The sequence below is a fragment of the Pleurodeles waltl genome, chromosome 7 (genome assembly GCF_031143425.1).
Source record: "Pleurodeles waltl isolate 20211129_DDA chromosome 7, aPleWal1.hap1.20221129, whole genome shotgun sequence".
Classification (NCBI taxonomy): Eukaryota; Metazoa; Chordata; class Amphibia; order Caudata; family Salamandridae; genus Pleurodeles; species Pleurodeles waltl.
In genome coordinates, this window is record NC_090446.1 from 994,224,406 (window position 1) to 994,250,058 (window position 25,653).

The window sequence follows — 25,653 nt, forward strand, 5'->3', positions numbered from 1 at the left end:
GACAGGCCGGTAGGGCTGGGGCCAAAGCAGTTGGTGTCTTCTTCTTCTCTGCAGGGCTTTTCAGCTCAGCAGTCCTCTTCTTCTGTAAGTTGCAGGAATCTAAATTCTTAGGTTCAGGGAAGCCCTTAAATACTAAATTTAAGGGCGTGTTTAGGTCTGGGAGGTTAGTAGCCAATGGCTACTAGCCCTGAGGTTGGGTACACCCTCTTTGTGCCTCCTCCCAAGGGGAGGGGGTCACATTCCTATCCCTATTGGGGGAATCCTCCATCTGCCAGATGGAGGATTTCTAAAAGTTAGACTCACTTCAGCCAGTCAGGACCTTAGGGGCTGTCCTGACTGGCCAGTGACTCCTCCTTGTTTTTCTCATTAATTCCTCCGGCCTTGCCGCCAAAAGTGGGGCCGTGGCCGGAGGGGGCGGGCAACTCCACTAGCTGGAGTACCCTGTGGTGCTGGAACAAAGGGGGTGAGCCTTTGAGGCTCACCGCCAGGTGTTACAGCTCCTGCCTGGGGGAGGTGATAGCATCTCCACCCAGTGCAGGCTTTGTTACTGGCCACAGAGTGACAAAGGCACTCTCCCCATGTGGCCAGCAACATGTCTCAGTGTGGCAGGCTGCTAAAACCAGTCAGCCTACACGGGTAGTTGGATAAGGTTTCAGGGGGCACCTCTAAGGTGCCCTCTGGGGTGTATTTCACAATAAAATGTACACTGGCATCAGTGTGCATTTATTGTGCTGAGAAGTTTGATACCAAACTTCCCAGTTTTCAGTGTAGCCATTATGGTGCTGTGGAGTTCGTGTTTGACAGACTCCCAGACCATATACTCTTATGGCTACCCTGCACTTACAATGTCTAAGGTTTTGCTTAGACACTGTAGGGGCACAGTGCTCATGCACTGGTGCCCTCACCTATGGTATTGTGCACCCTGCCTTAGGGCTGTAAGGCCTGCTAGAGGGGTGACTTATCTATACTGCATAGGCAGTGTGAGGTTGGCATGGCACCCTGAGGGGAGTGCCATGTCGACTTACTCGTTTTGTCCTCACCAGCACACACAAGCTGGCAAGCAGTGTGTCTGTGCTGAGTGAGAGGTCCCCAGGGTGGCATAAGCTATGCTGCAGCCCTTAGAGACCTTCCCTGGCATCAGGGCCCTTGGTACCAGGGGTACCAGTTACAAGGGACTTACCTGGATGCCAGGGTGTGCCAATTGTGTAAAACAAAAGTACAGGTTAGGGAAAGAACACTGGTGCTGGGGCCTGGTTAGCAGGCCTCAGCACACTTTCAAATCAAAACATAGCATCAGCAAAGGCAAAAAGTCAGGGGGTAACCATGCCAAGAAGGCATTTCCTTACACTATCTCTTTAAATTATTTTGCTTTAAATGTTGTTAGGCAGATGAGTTCCACTCTGTTTTTGGTACAATTGTCTTACTTTTCCAAGAACATATGATATGCAATTCCAATTCTCACCCATAGGTATCCCACTGACTACAAATTTAGATTATGGCTAGGTGTTTTGTGGTGTTCTCTATATTTATTTATTGTGTTTATCTCAGTATGTCTTCTCTTTATATGTATAGTGTTTCTTTTAGTTATGTATTTATCTTAGTTGGTTTCTCCCACTGCTTCCCCTGGTTTCCTTGATGTTCTTAGAGTCTCTGGAATTTGGAATGTTTGAGAGGCTTGAGGGCAGTGAGAGGAAGAGAAGGAAGGATCTGTACTTGGTGGTGGATGAAGTTTCTTTTATACAACAAACTGGAAATAAACCTACTTCAAATCAATCTACTTGTGTCAGCTTGGATCTCTTCTTGGATGACAACTTCACTACATTTTTGGCGACGAAGGTGGGATGCTGACTTCTGAAACTGTTACCTAGGAAACGTCAACACCTTTATTTATTCGGTTTCGAGCGTTAAAAAAAAAAAAAAGGTACTGTCATTTTTTTTTTCATTTTCTGTGGCTCATCAATTATTTTTTTCTCTCTTCAACCTGTTTGGAGCCACATAGCTTTCCTGTTCGTGTTCGTGTTTATTTATAAACAAAGCGTGTGTCAACTGTCTCCTCATCTCGAGCACCTGGAGACGCGCGCTGTACATTTGCTGCTTTGACTGTGTTGCCACAGCAACGTGTACGCGTGCTGTTTGTTCCCAGCCGCGCTCAAAGGAACACACGTCATCTTTCTACCCGGCCGCACTCAAGAGAAATAGAAACGCGCGCTCTGCATTTGCTGTTTTGACTGTGTTGCCACAGCAACGTGTACGCGTGTTTTTCGTTCCCTGCCGCGCTCAAAGGAACACACGCTGTTTGTTTACTCGGCTTCACTCAAGGGAAATACTCTCCACAGGAGAATATGAAAATGTATTGAAGACACGCATATTTTTATTTTCTCTTCCTCTTAATGCGAATTATTATACAAAGAGTATAGTTTAATCTCTCTGTTAAACTTCTATTTTACAATGTTTATTTTCGTGGAAACAATGTTTGCCTGCTCTACTTTGGTCATTGTTACGGTTTAATTTTTCCAGGATATTTTATTTCATTTGTGACTTTCTTTGTTATATTGTTATTTTTTTTTTTTCTCTGCAATAATGCAGAACATTACACCTCCACCATTTTTTCTTGTTCTTCCTGGAGAACCTCCTATACCGTGGCAAAAATGGAAGAAGGTTTTTCTGACATACATGCGCGTCTGTGGCAGCAATCTGTCCTCTGAAAGAAAGACTTCTGTTTTACATCATTGTCTTGGTGCGGAGGGACAGGAAATTTTGGAAACTTTACCTGCAATAACAACATCTGATGCTGCGGATGGTGACAACTCTCTGAATGAATTTGATTCTACTCTACTTAGACTGGACAATCACTTTCTTCCTAAAGTTTCTATTATTTTACAACGTTACTATTTTGGGAAACGAAAGCAGTTGGATGAGGAATCTATTGAAGATTTCATCACAGCTCTACGCAAACTAGCTTCATCATGTAACTTTGGAGAAAATTTAGAAGAGCGTATTAGAGATCAATTTATGCTTGAGTGTAAATGTGACAAAATAAGGGAAGCATTATGGGTCAAAAATAATCCATCACTAGATTAAGTGTTATTCATTGCTAAGCAAGTTGAACACTCGATGTCTTGTATTGTAAGTTTAAGGAAATCCAAAGGTGTTTCTATGGAAGTTCAAGCTCTAGATACAAGAATTAATAACAAGTTTCAAGCAAACATTAGAGCAAAACTTATGTGTTTTAGGTGTGGTTCTACAACTCACTTAGCTAATAGTAAAGACTGTCCTGCTATTCAAGTTACTTGTAACAAATGTTCCAAGAAGGGACATTTTGCTAAGTATTGCAAATCATCTTATAAGTCGAAAGTCAAAGTTCAGGAAATTGATTGCAATGACGATCGAGATTTTGTTCTTCAGATTATTTATGATGTTAATTGTGTCGTTAATAATAGTTGTCAGTACCCTTCGGATTTAGTGGATGTCAATGGAACATCTATTTCTATGATGATGGATTCAGGCGAGAAACTTTCTTTAGTATCAGTTTCGGATTTCAACAAGCATTTTATGGGAAAGGTTTCTCTACTGGATCCTGATATCATCCCTTACAGTTATGGTGGAAAACCTATTGAGCTCAAGGGTTACTTTGAAGCCACTATAACCTTTAAAGGAAATACAATTACAGGGAAAATATATGTTCCAGTTATTGGTGACACAATTCTGAGTTGGCCACATCAGAAGATGCTTGGGATTATATTAAATCCCAATTCTACTCCTCAGGTGTTAGTTCAAAATGTTTGTAGTATCCAAGACGACATCATTGGTGAATTTTCTGATGTATTTACTTCTAAAGTGGGGTGCATTACAGGATACAAACAACGTATTTGTCTTAAGGAAGGTGTCAAGCCTGTAGCGTGCAAAGTAAGGAAAATTCCTTTCACCCTGCAAGACAAGGTTAAGTCTGAATTGCAAAGGTTACAATCTGAAGGCATCATTGAAGAAGTTGAGGCTGCACAATGGGTCGCTCCCATTGTTGTTGCGGTAAAGAAATCGGGGGATATTAGGCTTTGTGTGGACCTTAGACACCTCAACAAAGCTGTGATTGAAGACAGATTCCAATTACCTAACATCAATGAAATGGTCTGTCTTTTAGGAGAGGCTAAATATTTTACAACATTAGATTTGAGTTCAGCCTATCACCAAGTTCAATTGTGTGAAGAATCAAAATTTTTGACATCATTCATCACTCCCTTTGGTGTGTTCAAGTTTAATAGGATGCCATTTGGGTTGTGCTCTGCTGCTTCTGTATTCCAAAGATTAATGCATCATATTCTTGGAAAAATTGATGGTGTTAGATTTTTTCAAGATGATGTTCTTGTTTTTTCTAATACTCTTGACCAACATCTATCCAAAGTTAGGGAAGTCTTGAAAATTTTTCGTAGTAAAGGAATCACACTCAAGGGAGAAAAATGCAAGTTTGCATGTTCAGATATCACGTATTTGGGGCATGTAATTTCTACTCAAGGTGTTAAACCTAAAGAGGATTTAGTTAAAACGGTTGTTAATTTTGCGGATCCCATTAAAAGAGAAGATGTGCAAGTTTTTTTAGGCATGGCAGAATTTTATTCCAAATTTATTTCCAATTTTGCCAGTAGGTCTTGCTGCATTAGAGAGTTACTCAAGAAAGGTGTTGATTTTGTATGGTCTGAGGCCTGAAAGAAAGAATTTGAGGATTTAAAGAATGCGCTATCCTCTGCTCAATGTCTCAACAGTTTTCGCCCAGGGTTTCCCTGTTGGATTATAACTGATGCTTCGGATAAGGGTTTAGGAAGTGTTCTTAAGCAAAAGTATGATGGTAAGGATGTTACAATTGCATTTGCTTCCAGGGCGTTAAGGGGCGCTGAGTCAAGGTATTCCACCATTGAAAAAGAAGCACTAGCTATCTACTGGGCTATAAAGAAATTTAAACAGTTTTTGTGGGGATCTAGATTTGTGGTGCAATCTGATCATAAGCCTCTACAAGAAATTTTTGATAAGAAGGGGCTAGATTGTATTTCTTCACGTATTTGCAAGTGAATTGTTGGTCTACAAGACTTTCAGTTTTCTGTCAAATATGTCCCTGGATGCGAGAATCGCACAGCCGACTGTTTGTCAAGGTTAAGATCTTTTGGTTGGGATCAAGATACAGATTGTAGCACATGGTGGGTGGATGAAAATGTGAAAGTGTGCATCTTGACTGATGGTTGTATCACGGAAGATGAGTGGTTGACGGAGTTTAATAATGATGCCAGTTTAAAACGGGTAAGGGATTTGATTGAATCTAATCGTGTTCCTGCTGACTGTGATGAAGAGAATGTGTATAAAAAAATTTGGAATGAACTTTCAGTTGAGGATGGTTTGGTTTTTAGGAGTGGAAGATTAATACCTCCTTCTGGTTTACGAGAAAGGTTGTTACATCTAGCTCATTTGGGTCACCATGGTATTTGCAAGACAAAGGAAAGGTTGAGAGAATTTTATTGGTGGCAGAGAATGGATTTGGCGATGGAAAGAGTTGTTCGCGATTGTGTGGAATGCAAATTTGCTGATAAAACTCAAGTGTAGGTCACGTCCCTTAGAAATCAGGAAAATTCCTAATGAAGTGTGGGAGGATGTTGCTATGGATATTATGGGTCCTGTTGTGTGCGGTTCAGTTTCTAAGTACATTGTTGTTGTTATGGACATGTTGTCTCGTTGGCCGGAAATTTTGATTACCTCAGACATAACTTCTCAGTCAATTACTAATTTTCTTTCAGGAGTATTTTCTAGAGAAGGATATCCCAAATGTATTATTACGGATAATGGTGTTCAATTCACCTCTAAGCACATGTGCAAGTTTTTAGCATCTAGAGGTATATTACATAAGAAAAGTGCTCTATATCATCCTGAAACCAATGGGATGGTTGAGCGCTTTAACAGGACGTTGAAGGAAACTATTCAAGTGGCAAGATTAACAAGGCGTAGTTGGATAGAAGCTGTTAAATCTAAAGTTGAGAGTTATAGATATACGCCGCATTCCAGTACTGGCCAATCTCCATTTGTATTGTTCAAAAAAAGAGTGCCTAATACAAGCATAAATCCTTCATGGGTGAATAAATATGTTGGTAAAGAGTTGAATTACGAGATAATTAAAGAACTAGCTGTAACCAATGATAAGATTTTACAGGAAAAAAGGAAATTGACATATGATCTTCGTAAAGCAGTCAAACCTCTTGTTGTTGCAGTCGGTGATTCTGTTAGAATTAAGTTACCAAAGAGAAATTGTGCAACCTTTTCTCGTTACAGTAAAATCTTTAAAGTTACCAAGGTGTTCAAAGGTGCTATCAAAGTGGATGATGGGCGTATTTGGAATTTGAATAGAGTTGTGAAGGTGTAAGAATATATATTTTCTTTTATAATTTAGGGGGAAGATGGTGTGGTGTTCTCTATATTTATTTATTGTGTTTATCTCAGTATGTCTTCTCTTTATATGTATAGTGTTTCTTTTAGTTATGTATTTATCTTAGTTGGTTTCTCCCACTGCTTCCCCTGGTTTCCTTGATGTTCTTAGAGTCTCTGGAATTTGGAATGTTTGAGAGGCTTGAGGGCAGTGAGAGGAAGAGAAGGAAGGATCTGTACTTGGTGGTGGATGAAGTTTCTTTTATACAACAAACTGGAAATAAACCTACTTCAAATCAATCTACTTGTGTCAGCTTGGATCTCTTCTTGGATGACAACTTCACTACATGTTTAATCATTACATCCCCTTAGAGTTGGTAGCGCCATGGCAGTGCCTAAGGGTTCTAGGTTCATTCCTAGTACCAGCAGTTTTCCTGAATGAACATTAATTTTAGATACCATATTAAGCACAGTTACATGACTCCTGAATCGTTCAAAGTGCCCCTCTTGTCTCCAGTGGTATTTGCTAACTTCCTCCATCAGTTACTGCACGGTAACCACTGACTGCCCAAGCATGCAAAAAATGTTCTCATAACAATTAGAAAAGATTAATGTCCACTCTGGAATATTACGTTGAAAAATGTATATTTGTTATGTGCACTTAGGCCCATATTTATACTTTTTTAGCGCCGCATTTCCGTCATTTTTTTACGCAAAATCGGCGCAGACTTCCAAAATACAATTGTATTTTGGAAGTTTGTGCTGTTTTTACGTCAAACAATTACGCAAACGCAGTGCTAAAAAAGTATAAATATGGGCCTGAATTTTTATATGTGTAGGTGTGCTGTTAGAAAGGTCTCACTGAGTTATTGCTTGCCAAAAAAGGTATTTGGGATGGAACACCATATTTCTCTGGGGTGTTCAGGGCTAGGGAGTATGCATTGGTTCATTTGCACAAGTAGAGCATGTCTGCCATGCTGGGTCACCATATAGGCTTCTCATCTCCACTTGTAGAAAGTACTGCACTTATGGACAGTTTTTCGTTCTCCACCTGTGCTTTATCGGTCTCGTTCATTTGAAGCTTCAGAGTCCATTGAGGAAAATGTCCCATTTCTCCAGATGTGGCAGTTCCATTTACATACTTAAAGGCGTATCTCAAGATGGAGGGGTCCCTCCTCAGCTTGTCTCCTCAAGCTTGAGATGCTCCTAGACATTGATGGCACCTCTTTTACGTACGAAAGTTTCCTGCTTGAGAAATGGGAGTCTCTCCTGTAATACTGAGAGGTCTGTTCTCAAGACATGTAAGTACCTTTTCCACCTCCTTGTGTGGAAAGTCCCATCTTCCGATGTGGGAGAACCTCTCATAGTGTGGAAGTCTCTGCCTTCCAGGCCTTGAAGCTCTCTCCTCCAGATCTGGATGTCCCTCCTCCAAATCTGGAAGTTCAGTCCTCCAGATTTGGAAGTCCTTTTCTCCAGATGTGATGGCCCCCTCTTGTTTTTTTTACTAAACCTCCCACTGACAACAGCCATTTACTTCAACCCTAATCAAAGCCATTTTGTTAGCACAATGTGTTTGTGGGCATTTTAACAAGGAATGACGTGGTGCCACTTACTTAGCTCCAGTTTAAACTTGGTATTATGGGTACCCCTCTCTACTATGTGTTTTATCTTGCCCATTAGAGAAGTGCAGTGCTATTACATAAGCTGTACATTACCTGTGTTTCTGTGTTACCCCTAGGTCCCCTCCACGGCCCAGTCCTGGCAGCCTCCATTACTCTGATGAAGATGTCACAAAGTACAATGACCTCATACCAGCTGAGAGCAGCAGTCTGACAGAGAAGCCCTCAGAGGTTTCAGATTCTCCGGTAAGTGGTTTTCCTGGAATGGGAATGGAGACTGTGGGAGAAGTTGCCAGAGAACATTTTTGTAATCATTCCTACAGAAAATCTTATTTTTTTCCTGTAAGGCAAGAATTCCCTTAAGGGGGATGTATACAATAGCCCCCTGGGCACGTAGAAGCATAAATTCTAATATTTTATTTAACTGAATTTTGGATGGGCTATTAACTGGCACAAGAAGAGGAAAGGGAATTATGTATTAAAACAGTATTTAAAATAGTGTTACTTGTCGTTGTATGGGGAGTTAATGGCCATTTATTGCGAATGGACACTTGTAACCGCAGATTCCTCACCTTTAGACTACACCCAGGTGCCAGCCTGGATCTTTCAGCTTCAGCTGTTTTAGCATAGACTATGCACGCCAGTTGATAGCGTTGTGCTGCTTCACAAAGACCTTAATGTGCCCCAGAAGTGAATGCTGGAGCCGTAAACAAGCATCATCCTAGCACACTCACATCAGTTCCTTTCATTCAATGCCTTTGTATGCAGATCCGGAGCATGCTCATCTCATCAACTGACATGTATTTTGCATGTCAAACTTCTTTCTAGTTTGCAAGGGAACTTTCCCCCTTCTAAAAATATGGGGTGTCAACCTTCTAGAGACTATTGCAAGTCAATGTCTATGACGGATTCCCACAAGGTTCCCAAAAGGCATGTAACTCGTGTATGGGTTCGGAGCACAACTCCAAGTCATGCAAGGATTGTGCTGTTATGCAACTGAAGGCAGCTGAAGATCATGAAGCCAAGCAGTATGTCCTTGAACACTGGAAGAAGTTATGTAAGTCTGGCCCAGCCCTAAGTTAGGAGAGTAGACCTGTTCCCGCTCTCGGGCTGCTCCCACAACCAGTCTTCCTCACAGTACATGTCTTTATGTAAGTCCAAATCCAAAAAGAAACATAGGAAGTTCAAACGGGCCTTGTCCCAGCCTCCCAACTCTCCAGTTACAAGGATGTCAAGGTGCACACTGGCCTCGTTCATGTACCAAGGAGGCGATTCCACAGCTGATCCCAATGCACCCTGAATTTCTGGCTCTATCGGTGATACTACAACATGTGAGGCTTTCAAAGAAGTAATGTTGCAAATCTTTGACTCCCTTCTGGCTCCCTTTGATTAACCTGCAGGCCCCAAAGATCTATGGAGGCCTCCAACTGTGTTACCACAAGCGGGTCTGCCTTCATCTTTGTCTGTGCCTCCCATATCAGCTGCAGGTTCAGCTCTCACTCCCTAGCCAGCTCCCAGTCTGACACCATCATCCATATCAGTTTCTGCCACATAGATGCTAGCACAGATGCCGCTAATGCCAAAGGAGAATGCAACCTTTAGACCTGATCAACTCCAAACGGAACCTGTCTTGACCTCAACTAAAGTCACGTCCTTGAATAGTCCTGTAGTGACAAGTCCCTGCTCATTCTGACCTAAACAAAATAGTAACTTTGCCCAGAAGAAGCATCCCAGAGCTCCAACAATTTTGCAGAAAAAATTCCAACCAAACATAGCCAGCCTTTAGTGATGATGGAGGTGATGGGGGATACATTTCTCCCACAATATGATGACAGTTTATATGTGGACTTACAAGATGTCAATGGACAGGACACTTCTCCTAACATGGGGTCAGGTTCTTCTCCTGGTCATTCAACAGAGGAGATAGCCTCATTTGCTGTGGTCATCTAATGGGCAGTTGAAGCCCTTTTGAGGTAAAAACTAATATGCTCTTTGAAGTTCTGCAGCCTAGACAGACCTTGTCACAGCTGTTACAATTGTTTAATGAAGTCCTGATTGACACCCTCATAGGCACCTGAGCTAACCTTGTTCCGGCCCACCTGTAATTAGACAGGTGGCACAACACCACAGACCAGCTCCTGGTGATATAGCATCAACATACTCGGGAGAGCCTAGTAGTTCATGCCTCCACTAGCAGGATCAACCCAAACTCTTTCATTAAAACCTCCCCAGACAGGAAGTCGAAAATACTAAAGGCATTGGGGAAACAAATTTTCTCCTCAGCTAGCCTCGCACTTCGGTCAGTCAACACCAGCTGCTTGCTGGGCAGATAGTTTCAAGCTTTATGGGACTTGGTTGGAGAGATCTTGCCAGTGGTCACAGAAGAGTTCAAAACCAGTTTGGCATAGGCTATTCAAGACGCAAGCAAATGTGTCAGGACTAGCATGGTGCTCCAGTAACATGTGTGGATGAGATCAATGGGCTTCTTGGGTGATACTCAGGTGGCAATTATGGATATGCCTTTTGAAGGGTCTTGCTTCTTTGGCGAGAAGACCAACTCTGTCGTAAAGTGCTTGAAAGAAAGTAGAGCTGCAGAACATTCCCTCTGTCTCTCTACACCTCCAAGGCAGATTTGCCAACAGTTTGTCCCTTTTTGAGGCACTGACAGGGCTTTCAATTTTCGGCAATGCCAAGGCTCACCACCTCAGCAGCAGCCATCTCAATCCTTTTGGATCCAGTATCCAACAGACATTGTCTAGGTACACAGAGGCACCAAACATCATAGTCCCTTTCCACCATTCCCCCAGCAGCAGCCTCCAAGCTGCTTTAGATTACCCTTAGCGGCAGACAACCACACTCTAGGAGGCAGTGACAGTCATTTTTTCCACAGGTGCCAGGCATTAACATCTGACAATTGTGCTCTGCAGATAGTTTAGTGGGGCTACAACCTCCCATTCCTTTCTGACCCACAGCCTCTTCCATCTACATCAGAGCATCCTTTGGAGTACCACTTGTCCATTTTATTGCAGAAAACTGAGTCTTTTGGGGCGATGGGTGCCATAGAGAGTATGTCAGCCTAAGAAATCAGAACTGGATGTTAGTCCTGTTATTTCCTTGTGCTAAAGAAGGGTGAATGACTTTGTTCCATTTTAGATCTTTGGCTTCTCAAATTCTTCATGTGGAAGGACACGTTCAAAACGGTCCCATTGGCCCGTGTTCTATCTGCCCTGGATCACAGAGACTAGATGATAGCACTAAACCTGCAGAATGTCTATTTCAAAGTTCTATCTTCCAAGCTCACCAACTCTACTTGTGGGTCAACATTGACCACAAGCATTTTCAGTTTACTGAGCTTCCCTTCATCCTCACTAGTGCCTCTCTGAAGTTCCTGAAGGTGGCGGTAGCCGCAACATACCTTTGGGGGTCAGGTGTACCAGTCTTCCACTACCTTGATGACTGGCTGTTGAAGGTGGACTCACCACAGTCAATTGTGACTCACCTCCTGACATTTCTGTCAATGTACAAAAGTCACAGTGCACTGAGGTTCACTTTCATCTGAGTCTTTCTGGCTAAGGTTCATTACTGGGTCCTCCCTCTGGATGAGAAAGCCCAAGGCGTTATGGCTATGATCTGAAAGTTTCAGCGTCAGTCCTGGGTCTCAGTCAGGGTGGCTCTAATGCCTCTTGGGCTGTTGGCCTCAGACATCCTGCTCATCAACCATGCTGGGCAGCGTATGCAAGCCCTGCAGTAGCAGCTGAAGCCTTTTTTGGCACAGTACCAAGGGAGCCTTTCAGAGTCCATCCAGGTTTATGTGCAGAATGCAAAAGGTCTGCAGTGGTGTCTGTTTAGTTAGACCAGTGGCAGACTCGTCTCTCTCGCTCTCTATCACACCCAGAGATGATGGTCGTGACAGATGTATCACCTCTGGGTTGGGATGGTCACCTGAGAAAGGTGGAGATCAGAGCTCTCTGGTGTCCGGTGGAGACCCATCTCCATCATCTAGTTGGAGTTGGGGGCCATTTGCATATTGAAAACCTTCCCACTATCCATCAAGGAAAGGCTTGTTTGGGTCCTCATGGACAACATCACCTCCATGTGGTAATGCAAAAAACAGTGAGGGTGGGGTCCCAGGCCATGTGCCAAGAGTCCCTGCACCTGTGAGCCTGGCTGAGAGATCAGGGCATTCCCCTCATTGTTCACAATCTGGCAGAGCAGATTGTGAAACACCAGAGCAGATTTACTCAGCTAGCAACTCCTAGCCGATCATAAATGCAAGTAATACCCAGAGGTGTGCTGGCATCTTCCAGCAGTGGAGAGAACCCTGGCTCGACCTCTTCACCACCACTGAGAATGTGCAGTCAAAATTTTGCATGCTGGAGTCCCTGAGAAGGCTCTATTTGGAGGCGCATTGCTACCTACAGTAGAGTACACTTGTAGTCTAGCTGCTACCTCTCCCGCTACTGAGTTCTGAAGAAGATCAAGTACAACGAGGCCCATGTCATCTTAGTGGCTCCAGATTAGGCCAGGGGAGTGTGGTACCCAGTCTTTCTGGGCGTGAGCATCTGTCCTCTTGCCGCTTGTGGAGGATCTTCTGTTGCATAGCATGGCAAGGTGTTACACCTGGGCCTGCACAATCTACACTTCCATGCATGGAGACTGATTGGTGCCAGTTGACCATGTTTGACCTTCCTCCCGAAGTAGTGGGTGTTACCTTTGAGGCAAGGCTTCCTTCCACAAAGTCTGTTTATACTGGCCACGGGTAAAGTTTGTGGCTTGGTTGACACCCATTACGTGGATCCACCGCAGGCCAAACTGTCTGATGTCTCATTATTTATTTTACATTTAGACTAGCATGCCCTACAGTGGGCACAGTTAAAGGTTATCTGTCTGCCCTTTTTTTGCATTTACTTGACCAACCATCCTTGTTTGAATCATCTGTTGTGATGTAATTTCCTAAAGGTTCAGTAAAAATATTTCCTCCTAAACTCTTAATATTAATGCCACAGTGGGACCTTAATTTGATTCTTATGTTACTTTTGTGCACTTTTTTAAGCTGCTGCACAGCTGTCTCCTACTCCTCCTGGCTCTGAAGACTGCCTTTCTCATTGTGCTGAGGACCAGAGCAGAATGTCTACCAAAGGTTGCGACTCCCTTCATGTCAGACAGTATATCATTTTTTTTTTACATTCTTTGCTTCATTTCAAAAGAGAAGAGACTCCATCATTTGGAACCCAAAATACCTCTGACTTCTTACATCTGGCGCACTAAAGACTACTGGGTAGACAGAAAACTCTTTGGAGGGTTCTCTGGGCCAAAGAATAGCATGGCAATGCCGAAAATGACTTTATCCAAGTGGATAGTGTATTAAGATCTGCTACACACTGACCGAGAAGCAGCCCCCAGAATTATTGCAGGCCCATTCCATGAGTGCTAAAGTTTCTACCACTGTGCTGGCATGCAGAGTGCCTATTCTTGACATCTGTCTGGCTGCGACGTGGGCATCGTTATACACATTCTCAAAGCACTACTGCTTCGACAACCAGGTCTGACGGAAAAGGTATTTTGACTGTTCTGTCATGTAGGACTTTTTGGTCTGAGTCATTCCAGAGACCCACCAGTGGGGGAATGTGCTAGTTTGGTATCTATTCAAAAGGTGAGGAATCTGCAGCTAGAAGTATTCATTAGAAGATCAAGTTACTTTCTTTCTACAGGGAGTGCAGAATTATTAGGCAAATGAGTATTTTGACCACATCATCCTCTTTATGCATGTTGTCTTACTCCAAGCTGTATAGGCTCGAAAGCCTACTACCAATTAAGCATATGAGGTGATGTGCATCTCTGTAATGAGAAGGGGTGTGGTCTAATGACATCAACACCCCATATCAGGTGTGCATAATTATTAGGCAACTTCCTTTCCTTTGGCAAAATGGGTCAAAAGAAGGACTTGACAGGCTCAGAAAAGTCAAAAATAGTGAGATATCTTGCAGAGGGATGCAGCACTCTTAAAATTGCAAAGCTTCTGAAGCGTGATCATCGAACAATCAAGCGTTTCATTCAAAATAGTCAACAGGGTCGCAAGAAGCGTGTGGAAAAACCAAGGCGCAAAATAACTGCCCATGAACTGAGAAAAGTCAAGCGTGCAGCTGCCACGATGCCACTTGCCACCAGTTTGGCCATATTTCAGAGCTGCAACATCACTGGAGTGCCCAAAAGCACAAGGTGTGCAATACTCAGAGACATGGCCAAGGTAAGAAAGGCTGAAAGACGACCACCACTGAACAAGACACACAAGCTGAAACGTCAAGACTGGGACAAGAAATATCTCAAGACTGATTTTTCTAAGGTTTTATGGACTGATGAAATGAGAGTGAGTCTTGATGGGCCAGATGGATGGGCCCGTGGCTGGATTGGTAAAGGGCAGAGAGCTCCAGTCCGACTCAGACGCCAGCAAGGTGGAGGTGGAGTACTGGTTTGGGCTGGTATCATCAAAGATGAGCTTGTGGGGCCTTTTCGGGTTGAGGATGGAGTCAAGCTCAACTCCCAGTCCTACTGCCAGTTCCTGGAAGACACCTTCTTCAAGCAGTGGTACAGGAAGAAGTCTGCATCCTTCAAGAAAAACATGATTTTCATGCAGGACAATGCTCCATCACACGCGTCCAAGTACTCCACAGCGTGGCTGGCAAGAAAGGGTATAAAAGAAGGAAATCTAATGACATGGCCTCCTTGTTCACCTGATCTGAACCCCATTGAGAACCTGTGGTCCATCATCAAATGTGAGATTTACAAGGAGGGAAAACAGTACACCTCTCTGAACAGTGTCTGGGAGGCTGTGGTTGCTGCTGCACGCAATGTTGATGGTGAACAGATCAAAACACTGACAGAATCCATGGATGGCAGGCTTTTGAATGTCCTTGCAAAGAAAGGTGGCTATATTGGTCACTGATTTGTTTTTGTTTTGTTTTTGAATGTCAGAAATGTATATTTGTGAATGTTGAGATATTATATTGGTTTCACTGGTAATAATAAATAATTGAAATGGGTATATATTTTTTTTTGTTAAGTTGCCTAATAATTATGCACAGTAATAGTCACCTGCACACACAGATATCCCCCTAACATAGCTAAAACTAAAAACAAACTGAAAACTACTTCCAAAAATATTCAGCTTTGATATTAATGAGTTTTTTGGGTTCATTGAGAACATGGTTGTTGTTCAATAATAAAATTAATCCTCAAAAATACAACTTGCCTAATAATTCTGCACTCCCTGTATACACCGCAGGAACTACCATCCCCGTGTTGGTTTCATGTCTTCTCTGGTGTTAATACTCACCCACAACAATGTTGTGATGCTGTTTGCTCCCCACGTTTCCATGTTGCTTTTCCCCTGAACTCTTCCCTGTGTTGCTTCACTGTTACTCCCACTCTTCCTTGCATTTCTTCCACTCCCCTCACTCTCCCCATGTTGCGTCACTGTTCACACTCCAGAATTTCTTGTGTTGCTTTGCTGGTCCCCCACCCCTAGTTGCTACTGCCCCCGCTTAAAAAAAAAAAAAAAAAATGCTTTTGTGCATTTCGTTTTGTTTTTAGTAATCAATTCAACTTGGATCAGTAACTTGGATCTTGAAAAAGAATAATATAAAGCACGGTAGTTAATTTGGATCCGTGTGTGCATGTGTGGTGAATGCATCTGCAAATTGACGCAGGCGGCAGCATCAAGGGCTTTTTGTTTTTCTACCTTTAGCCATGCTGCATAGCATCTCGGATGCCGTGCAGCTTGACTAAAAACCGTTGGCACAAAGATAAGACCTATTAGGTTTACCAATGCTTGTTTTATGGATGGAAAGAATGTGACTTTATAGCTCGCCCATTGGTGCTGTCTGGATCTACTATTAGAATCATTTCCAGTGGTACTTTTGGTCTGCAGACCAGCTTCCTTTAGTACAACTGGACTGGTGAGGAGTCTGAGATCTCAGGCTTCAGGGGCTCTTTTTCCAAAGTGCCCACGTGCTTGTTGTGTTTCTCCCCCGATGTTTGCATGAAAGAGAGCTCGACTGGTACTTTTGCAAGGCGAAGTTGCGGCCTTATACTGGCAGGGCTAGGTAGCGCCAAATTAGAAAACGGCCGAGAAACGTTCTTTCTGTTAAACGTTTGGGAGCACTCTAATGTCAAAATGCTATTTGCTCTTTAATGCGCAGAAAATGATTACACCGTTCCTGGGGGTAAGTGACAGTTACAGACCCATATGACTGGAGCCTTTAAGGATTTGGACCCTTGCAGTGCAAGTTGGCGCCTTCGAACTCTCTGATGGCAGATGTACTATACAAAAGTAACCTATTAAGGGCCCTGTTAGAACCTACCATCACCAGGGCCGAAAAGCGCAATGTCACGCCAGACCATTGTCCCCAGCAGTCAGCTTTCTTAAAAGTTTGAGCCTACTGAGTGTTTCTGTTTCCCTCAGTAAGCGCTTTAGCTGGCCCACCTCCACAGAGGCTTTTTTGCTTTGAATATGGCCCAGCAGCACGCACTTCTCGGCTCTTGCACGACTATCCGTGCGACCTCTGTATTACCTTAGGAGCGGTTCCAGGTGGCTGCGTTTCCTACAGTCACACCCCTGCGTGCTCTCGTGCCCGCCCGTGGACTGTCACGGTGGAATGTGGCTCATATTGTGCTTAGAGCGAGACGTGGCGCTTTGCAGGCTTCTGTATGCGCTGTACAGTGCGTTCTATTGTGCGAATGTCTGGTATCACGTTGCGTGAGAGAAATAACATCCAGAGGAATTTCCGGTTAAAGGTGTGTGCCAGCCGGGTGTGTCTGTCTGGTGTACTAAATGGAGGCCATCAGGTCAGAGGAACCTCACCAGCATGACACTCTAGGGTGGACTGCGGTGGACTAGATGGGAAATCCTGCAGGCCTGCTAACTTAAAAAAAAAAAACAAGCATTGGCAAAGCCAAAAGGTTTCACTTTGGTTACTATTGGATTTGGCAATGGTTTTGTGCCTTGCGATGATGCATCCCTGATGCATGTGGCATGGCTAAAAAAAAAGTAAAAGAAAAAGTTGAACTGCAGAGCGTGCACCTACAACGACACAAGCAATTTTTTTATACAGTGAGTTGAATGGGAAAATAATTTTAAACAATAGCACAAAAGGTTTTTGCGTGGGTGGGGGGAATGAAACACAGGCGAGGATAAAGCAGCACTGAGGGCAGGCGTGGGGAGGAGAAATAATAGGTGAAAGAGATCAAGGGTGCAGGTGGGGTAAGCAACATGAAAGAGAGCAACAAGCAAAAAAGTAACATGGAGCAGCCATGGGAGAACCACACGGGCAAGAAGGCAACGGGGGAAAGGACATGGAAGCTAGTGCATCGTGGAGCAGGAGAAGCAGACAGGTGAAAAACAGTGATACTGTGTGCAGGGCGAGAGAAATACACAGGGAGACAGCTGGGAAGCACATACATGGAGTGCTTAACCCAAAAGCAAAAAGTAGTGCTTAAAAAGCAACCAGTGGAAGCATAGAAGCCATCCAATCACAAGAGATGGTAAAGAGGTATGCTTCATTGCAGGGACAAACATGATTGATAAGTTGGAACATCAATAAGAACCAGGCAAATTACAGTGATGGGAAAGCCAACCAATGATAAGCAATGGATGGGCTCCAAGCCACTGTATGTTCGTGGTAAGCCAAAAATATGTCTTGCAACAGACTGAACCTAAAAATCACCAGGGCTTTGAAGAGGTGGGGAATCATCCCAAGAACTATCTGAGAGGCAATTCTGTTTCCTCCCTCCACCAGCCCAGCCCCCCATCCAAAAAAACTAAAGCTTGCTGAGGCTCAACCAATGTCCTGGGTGTCTTCAATCACAACCTCCCCCCCCCCTCAATGGACATTGACTGCTTAGAGCCTCCAAAGACAAGCTGGAAACCGACTCAGTGTAGGGTTTTTCGGCTATCCTTCTCTTCCACTGTTTGATATCATCTCTTCATGGAATGGCTGTGCAAAATGAGCCAATATTGTCTAACTCAAGGTGGCACCGTGTGAGTGGGCCAGTCTGCTTTAGGGCTGGCGCAGTCCGGAGGCATAAAAAAGGGCTGGAGCGATTATTTCCAGATGATAATGTGAGAGGTTTTTGTAACAGTCTTGCACACAATGCAGCAGCCACCGCACCCCCTCCCCACCATTACAAAGACAAAACATCAGAATGTTTGAACTGTTTGGGAGTTGCCATGAGTGTGACCTAGAAAAAGATACAACCTTGCATTTCTGAGATAAAGGAAGTAGGGCATCTGCGTGAAATATCTGGTGCAATCAGACAGCCATGTCTTCTTTTCCCTGGGAGTGTCTCGGGCTCCAGTAGCTGGTGTCTCTTAGCCTTTGGCTGGTTCACACACTTTTCTCTGTCCTTACTGTCGGCCCAGCTATCCCATCACAGCACTGGTAAGTTCTGTGCTGCTTCAGAAGAGCCTATCGTGATAGTTCATTTTCAGCAATAATAGGCAGATGTTGGGGTCATTGTTAGAGGTGTGAGAAAGTATATTGTGTTCCATAAAATTTAATAAATTCTATGGAAAGTGTTGAAAATTACATGAAATTACAGTTTCACAACGAAATGTAATTTGACGGTACATCATATGTAGATTGTTTCACATGTGCACACCTCACGCAAAATAGTTCCAAAATTTGGTGGCTGGAGATTGTGTCAAGAATGTCTCTCAAGAAGACATTTTCTGTGGAAACCAGTCTCTAGTGGGCAAAAATTACGGGAAATGAAATAATGTGAAATTTCACAGAATATTGCATTCTTCATCTAATGCACAATTTGGAAATTTCAAAGATTTTGACAGTGTTACTAGACATTTTGCCCAGTCTAGTCATTGTATGAATTTTGGGAAGACACTGTTTGCACCGTGGCACCACATTTAGCGCCATGATCAAAAGGCGTATTTGGAGCGTGCGTAGCCATTGATATCATTGGTGCGCACTTCATGAATCCTGTACTGCACAAAGAGCACTGTAGAATTCTGCGTAGTGCCACACTGCCCTATTTATGGTACATCTGGGTTACAGTCTGCTGCAAAAACCTGGGTGAATGGAGGAAAAGAATTTCGTTCCAATTCCGCTTGCCGGTTGAAGTGAAGGGCACCTGAATTTCACCTCACAAGTTCCAGTTTTTCACAGTAAGCGCTAGTGTGAACATCTCCCTCTGGACATCAGTGACTGCTCCTTGTATTTGACGACTGCGACAGTTTTTAAAACTGGCCACCAGCAAGTGCATCTGCCTCTGACTATCCGTGGTGGCTTCTCACACTGCTTCCTAGTGCCAACTTATCACCCTGCCCACTGGGACCATCATCTAGCAACTAATCAGCGTAACCTTCTCACTCAGCAGTAGCTTCTCCCTCTGTCCACCATGGCATCTCTTCCCACCTCTCACCTGTGCTGATTATGTAACTATTCATGTCACACTGCCCACCATTGCGAGTTCGACTACCAGTGCTTAATTTGTGCTTGTTGTTTCCGGTGCAGAGCACCAGCACTTATTTTTGAGGGCCGGGGCTTGGTCTTCTGCCTCAAGGATTTGCTGCAAGCAAAAGACACATATGGGAAAGACGGATGAAGGGAAAAACGAAAAAGCATCACAAAGGAAGAAGGCAGAAAGCTGCAAGAGTGAGCTGAAGGGGCAGGTAGTGACGTTATATGGATTGAAGAGGCCCGAGATGGCTTCAGGATTATGCTGCCTCAGTATTCCGTGTTCGCACAGTTAAATGCAGCAGCCGCGTGTTTAAGAGGAGGGCTTTGGGCACCGGCACCTCTTTATTTAGAAATTAAGCCCTATCGACTACATACCTTTCAGACCTTGTCATTCTCGCAAGGCTGTCAGCAAGGGTGACAAAAGGTGACAGTTTTGGAACTTATGCTAGTAGATGTGTAAACCCTCTTCTTGCCGCCTCCCTGAGTTCAGAGAGACCTGCACAGTCTGATTTAAATTTCAGACCAGGATATAAATCCTATTTGTCCATTGGCCACGAGCATGGCGGATCCCCAGCCCAGGTAACACACGAAAGTAGTGTTTTGTTGTATTTGCCCGTTTTCATGCACAGATAGGTCGTTCCTCACCTTTAAGACTCCAGTCATGACACACTCACCTGTTGACTGGAACCCCACAGATCCTTGAACTCCCCATTCTGTAGCCACAAAAGTCTTGTAAATGAAAGCTGCCTTCCCTCGCCTGACCCTACAGAAGAACTAGAGTTGACTGTAGTAACAACATGGAATTGCTCAAGATCACACAGAGTTCGTTGGGAATACCAGACTTGAATAGCGCAGTCATTTGTAGCTCGAGGCAGCTTCCTCTAACATTAGAGTGACCAGATGTCCCGGATTTCCCCGGACAGTCCCGTTTTTTAGAGAACTGTCCTAGTGTCCCGCCACTTCTCTTAATTTTAAATAAATGTCCTGTATTTTTGGACAAAGGTCAGATCACCTAGGGAAGCATAAGTTAAAAACGCCTACAAAGTATGAAACAATTAAAGTAATTTATCTGTTACTGTCAGGCAACACAGTCGCTTGTCTGTTCCCAGCAGAGAGGAGTAGAGTGGGGAGCAGAGAGAGGTGAGTGGGGGCGGGTTGGGGGTTCAGGGTGGGAGGTCAAGCCACAGCTAATTTTAAATATTTAGTCTTTTAAATGTGTGTGTATATATATGTGTGTGTGTGTTTGTGTGTGTGTGTATATATATACATATACATATATATATATCTATCTTAACGCACACCTGTATAGGCACACATTCACAAAGCTACGCAAAAAAAAACCCTGCCAGTCCAGATATAAAAGTGAGAGTATAGTCTTTAGTCCTTCTTTTATGTCTGACCTGTCCCGGTTTTTGTTCCCGAGGATCTGGTCACCCTATCTAACATGCACTGGCTCTTGATTGTGCTGTTGCATCAGTGTGGGTTGGAGGTGACTGTGGAACGCCGTAGCCTGTGTAACCTGAGGTGTTTGTTAAAGACGGAGATCTGGTGGATGAAGGAAACCGGAGCCAGATCATCTATCCGAGCGAGAGGCGGGGGGAGATGAATCCAGCACTGACGCCTACAGTTAAACTTTTTGGCTCCGGGATCTCAGGCCCCAGTCACCTCTGCGTTCCGCCTCGTGTGCAGGGTCACTCAGGTGTGTGCTGTGCGGGGCGTGTCTGTGGCTCACCTCTGCCCTACCCACCTGTCAGTGTCAGTCACTGAACATTGGCCCTTTAATTGGTCACGGTTCATAAAGCTAACCTAGCATGCATCTTTATAGTTGTGCACAGTGGCGTAGCGTGGGTTGTCAGCACCCGGGGCAAGGCAAGTAATTTGCGCCCCCTAACCCGTGGATTTTAGCACTCGGGAGTGTGAGCTTGCCCCCCCCCCAGATGTTGCGCCCGGTGCGGCCGGCCCCCCCTGCGCCCCCCACGCTACGCCACTGGTTGTGCAGTAAAACAAATTAGAAAAAGTTGTGAAGTCCCTTTTTCCCACTTTCGAAATGAAAGCTTTAGATAGCAGAGCCAAAGAAAATACGAGTCATGTAATTAATTTGGAATTATTAAGACAATCAAAGCTATAATGCCAAGTTACAAAGAATACTACACTTATTCTTTTTTATTAGCTCTTGTGCGTTTAGAATAATAAAACAGAAACACCTGTTAGCTAGATTGTTTTAGATAGGTGGGACCAAAAAGGGGGGCAAACCAGACGTTTTAAGGCATGGGCAAAGTGGGGTCTGGCTCAACGCCCCCAGCCTTTCAGGGGGCCTCCTTTGGAGCCAGCTCTGATAGGCAGAGATTTTTGCCCAGATCAACTTGAATCATTCCTAACCAGCTCTGCTAAAAATAGTTTTTCTTGAATTTATTTTTGATGTGTGTGATGCGCGCGTCTATTATAGACATTTTGCAGAGAAATGTTCTGTTTGTTTCATGCAACATCCACAGAACAGTTTCTATTAGTTCAAAACAGGACCTCACATATGATAAATTGGAGAGTGTCACAGAGATTATTTGCAGTCATATTGGTGAGCTGCTGCTGTGTTATAAATACAATATTAAAAGACCATGCCGCTATCCCTGAATATGAGATGTAAACACATTTAGAATTTGTGGCTGTGCGCTTTCAGTGTCCTGGCCAAAGAGAGAATGAAAGAGCAGAAACTGATCATAATTCAAAGCTGTTCTGAACAGGGGCCCCCAAAATACAGTTGGCCCAGGTCTTCCAAAATCCTTAAAATGTCCTGAGGCACAAGTGGGTGGAGTGAGTTGGTCCTGAGTACAAAGAGGCAGAGAGAACTGTGCACCCCAGAGGAAGCAATTCCCAGACATTCAATGCAAGTTGTCCTGGTTATTTTGCATTACGTGTGCTTTACTCTTCATTTGGCTGCCCCTGTTTTTTGAGGTCGGGCATGCAAGCGCTTTGACCTGTTGTACGTAATGTGGGCTTCTAACCACGCCCACCTCACCCCCATCACTTTCACTCATTTGTGGGCTTTCCTTTAAAAAATCCCTTGATGTAATTGGTAACTGCTTTAGGTTTGTCCTGCCTTGGGGCGGTTTTTGTTTCTGCCTTTCAGACTGACACTGTTAGATAGATAATGTAGATTTTCCTAGTAATTTATGACGGAAAGTCTTAATTTTATTAAAGACACGGAGGCGAATATTATGCGTTCTTTTCTTACTTTAATTCAAACAGCAGCAGTCAAGAAACTACAACTCCCAGAAAGGTTAGACAACAACTAACCAATGGGAGCAAAACCATAACCTGAACTGGACCAATAGGAAGGGGCCATAAACCATAGAGAGCACCCTTGACTGCAAGCAGCCCTCTTTTCTTGAACGAGCAAGTCAGATAGAGTCATGGAACAAAGGATAAATGAGACCAATAATTATTAGTGATAAAATGATGGAGCACAAATCTTGAACCAGGGCGATGATCCAAAAGGACGATGCTTGAGGAAGTTGATTCCGGACAGGTTGTGATGACGACCCCAGAAGACTCATCTTGATGATGGAACCGATTGAGCTAGAAGAGCTACCCGGAAGCTGGAGGCAATGCAGGAATCGCTGGGAGGGAAATAAAAAGTACATATTAGTAGAAGTACAGTGGTGGGATAATATTCGCCTCCGTGTCTTTAATAAAATTAAGACTTTCCGTCATAAATTACTAGGAAAATCTACATTTTATGACAAGACCGGAGGCTCTATTATGCGCGTTTAAAGCTGGTCAATAACTAAAGAAGAAGCAGTTCTGACAGGTTTACAATAGAAAGTTTTGAAAACATTATCATTTGACCAGTCAGCCGACCTGAGAATGTCCTCTAAAGAGGACCCAATAGCAAAAGCTTTTGAGGCCATAGCTCCCCTGGAGGAATGGGCTCCGAAAACAGAAATATCTATTCCCGCTAAGGACATAATCAATTTGATCCAGCGGGCTAAGGTTGCCGAAGACACTGGATTGTGGGGTTTTCGAAAAGAGATTAACAATTGATTAGAAGAGGACGTTCTCAGGTTGACGGTTCTTTTTTCGTATTCTTTTAAACCAAGACCAACACATAACTTAGGCTTGTCCGGAAAGAAAGGGTAGAAAACTGAGTGTAAATTAGTTTTGGTGCGTTTGGAAATGTGAAATAGAACCCCTGAAGATAAGAATTGTCAGGTAGAGACATCTAAGGACTTGACGTCTGAAGTCCTTTTTATAGAAATTAAGCATAACAACATGGTAAGTTTAGCAGAGAGCATTTTGAGGGAAAGACTTGGGTTATCCGGCCAGGAGAGAAAAAGATTCAAGACTAGGGAGACGTCCCAGAGATAAGAGTACTTCGCAGAAGGGGGCCTAGAGAGTCTGACTCCTTTCAGGAGATGGCAGATTAACGGGTGAGACCCAATAGGGCTTCCGTTGATATAAGAGTGGTTCATAGAAATAGCCGATCTGTAGTGATTGATTGTACGGTATGACTTACCTAAACCCGCTTGGGCAGCTAGGAAATTAATAATAAGACTCAGATCCGCTGAAAAGGGATTGGAACACTTTCCCAGACACCAGCTTGACCAAATAGCCCAAGCTGATTTATAGGGTCTTCTCGTGCCAGGTGCCCATGCGTTATTAATGAACTCTGTAGCTTCTGACGAAATAGCATGGGACTGTTGGGTAGACTGGAAATGAGCCAGGCTGAGAGAGTTAACGTTTGGTCGAGGATCAAATTGTGAGGTTGATCGAACGGATCGAGAATGAGGGATGGAAATGTCAGGAGAAGAATAGGGAAATCTATCGTCAGTTCGAGAAGGGGAGGGAACCAAACCTGAGATTGCCAAAAGGGGGTTAACAGGACAATGGATGCTCTCTGGCGTCTGACCTGGTTCAGGACCCTGTTGATCAGGATAAAAGGAGGGAAGGCGTAGTTGAGGGAGCCGGACCAATCTTGTAGGAAGGCGTCCGTAGCCAGAGCCAGTGAATCGGGGCGCCAGCTGAAAAAATGAGGAAGCTGGGTGTTGAGTCTGGACGCAAAAAGATCTATGTGGAAAGGGCCCCATTTCCTTTCTATCAGTTGGAAGACTGACTGGTGTAATTTCCAGTCGCTGGAATCTGTGAGGTGGCGAGAATGCCAATCTGCATTGGAATTCAAAGATCCCGGAAGGTATTCTGCTAGGAGGGAAATATTGTGGGACAAACAAAAATCCCAGAGACTCTTGGCTAGGAGAGCCAGTGGTTTGGACCTGGTGCCCCCTAGACGGTTGATGTAACGCACCGCCGATATGTTGTCCATACGGAGCAGAATGGAGCACCGTGCTCTGTTTTTTGTGAAACTTTTGATCGCAAAGGAGCCTGCAAGAAGCTCTAAACAATTTATGTGCAATCTGGACTCCTCTGTGGACCATGTACCACCAGTCGAGATCGAACCACAGCGGGCGCCCCAACCCGTGAGACTTGCATCTGATTCTAACACAAGATCGGGCACAGAGGGGAAGATGGACCTGCCGTTCCAAGCTTCTAAATGGGATATCCACCATTGAATTTCCATCCGAGATTCCTGATCTAAGCAAACGAGATCGGAATAAGCAAGGCCTCGACGAAGATGAAGGATTTTGAGGCGCTGGAGGGCGCGGTAGTGGAGGGGTCCGGGAAAGATGGCCTGAATGGAGGACGAGAGAAGGCCGACGACCCTCGCGAGTGTTCTGAGAGAGATAACGTCTTTTTGAAGAGTTAAGATTAGTTCTTTTTTTATTGCGGAGACTTTGGACCGGGGAAGGAACAGAGCCGCCGAGACTGAATCTATTTGAAAACCGAGGAACTCTATTTGTTGACAAGGTAGAAGGACTGACTTTTCGAGGTTTATGATGAAACCGAGGTCTGAGAGGAGAATGGATGTAATCTGCAGGTGAGATAGTAAGGATGATTTGTTTTGGTGCATGATCAAAATGTCGTCGAGATAGATAATTAGTCTGATACCTAGGGAGCGAAGGAAGGTTACGACCGGTCTCAATAGTTTTGTGAAGCACCAGGGGGCGGAAGATAGGCCAAAAGGAAGAGAGGAAAAGTGATAACTTTCTGAATTCCAAAGAAATTGTAAAAACTTCCTGTGAGAAGGATGAATAGGAACAGTCAGGTATGCGTCC

The 25,653-nt window shown here is 44.0% G+C and overlaps 1 protein-coding gene across 3 annotated transcripts in view; it reads left to right on the plus strand.

Moving 5' to 3' along the window:
* The window catches only part of SDK2 (sidekick cell adhesion molecule 2), a 945,724-nt gene that overhangs the window by 894,198 nt on the left and 25,873 nt on the right, over window positions 1-25,653 (plus strand). For all 3 annotated transcript variants that reach the window (XM_069199807.1, XM_069199808.1, XM_069199809.1), the window contains one exon: window positions 8,138-8,264. In XM_069199807.1, the coding sequence (XP_069055908.1) occupies window positions 8,138-8,264 (127 nt within the window). The remainder of the gene's footprint in view (window positions 1-8,137; window positions 8,265-25,653) is intronic.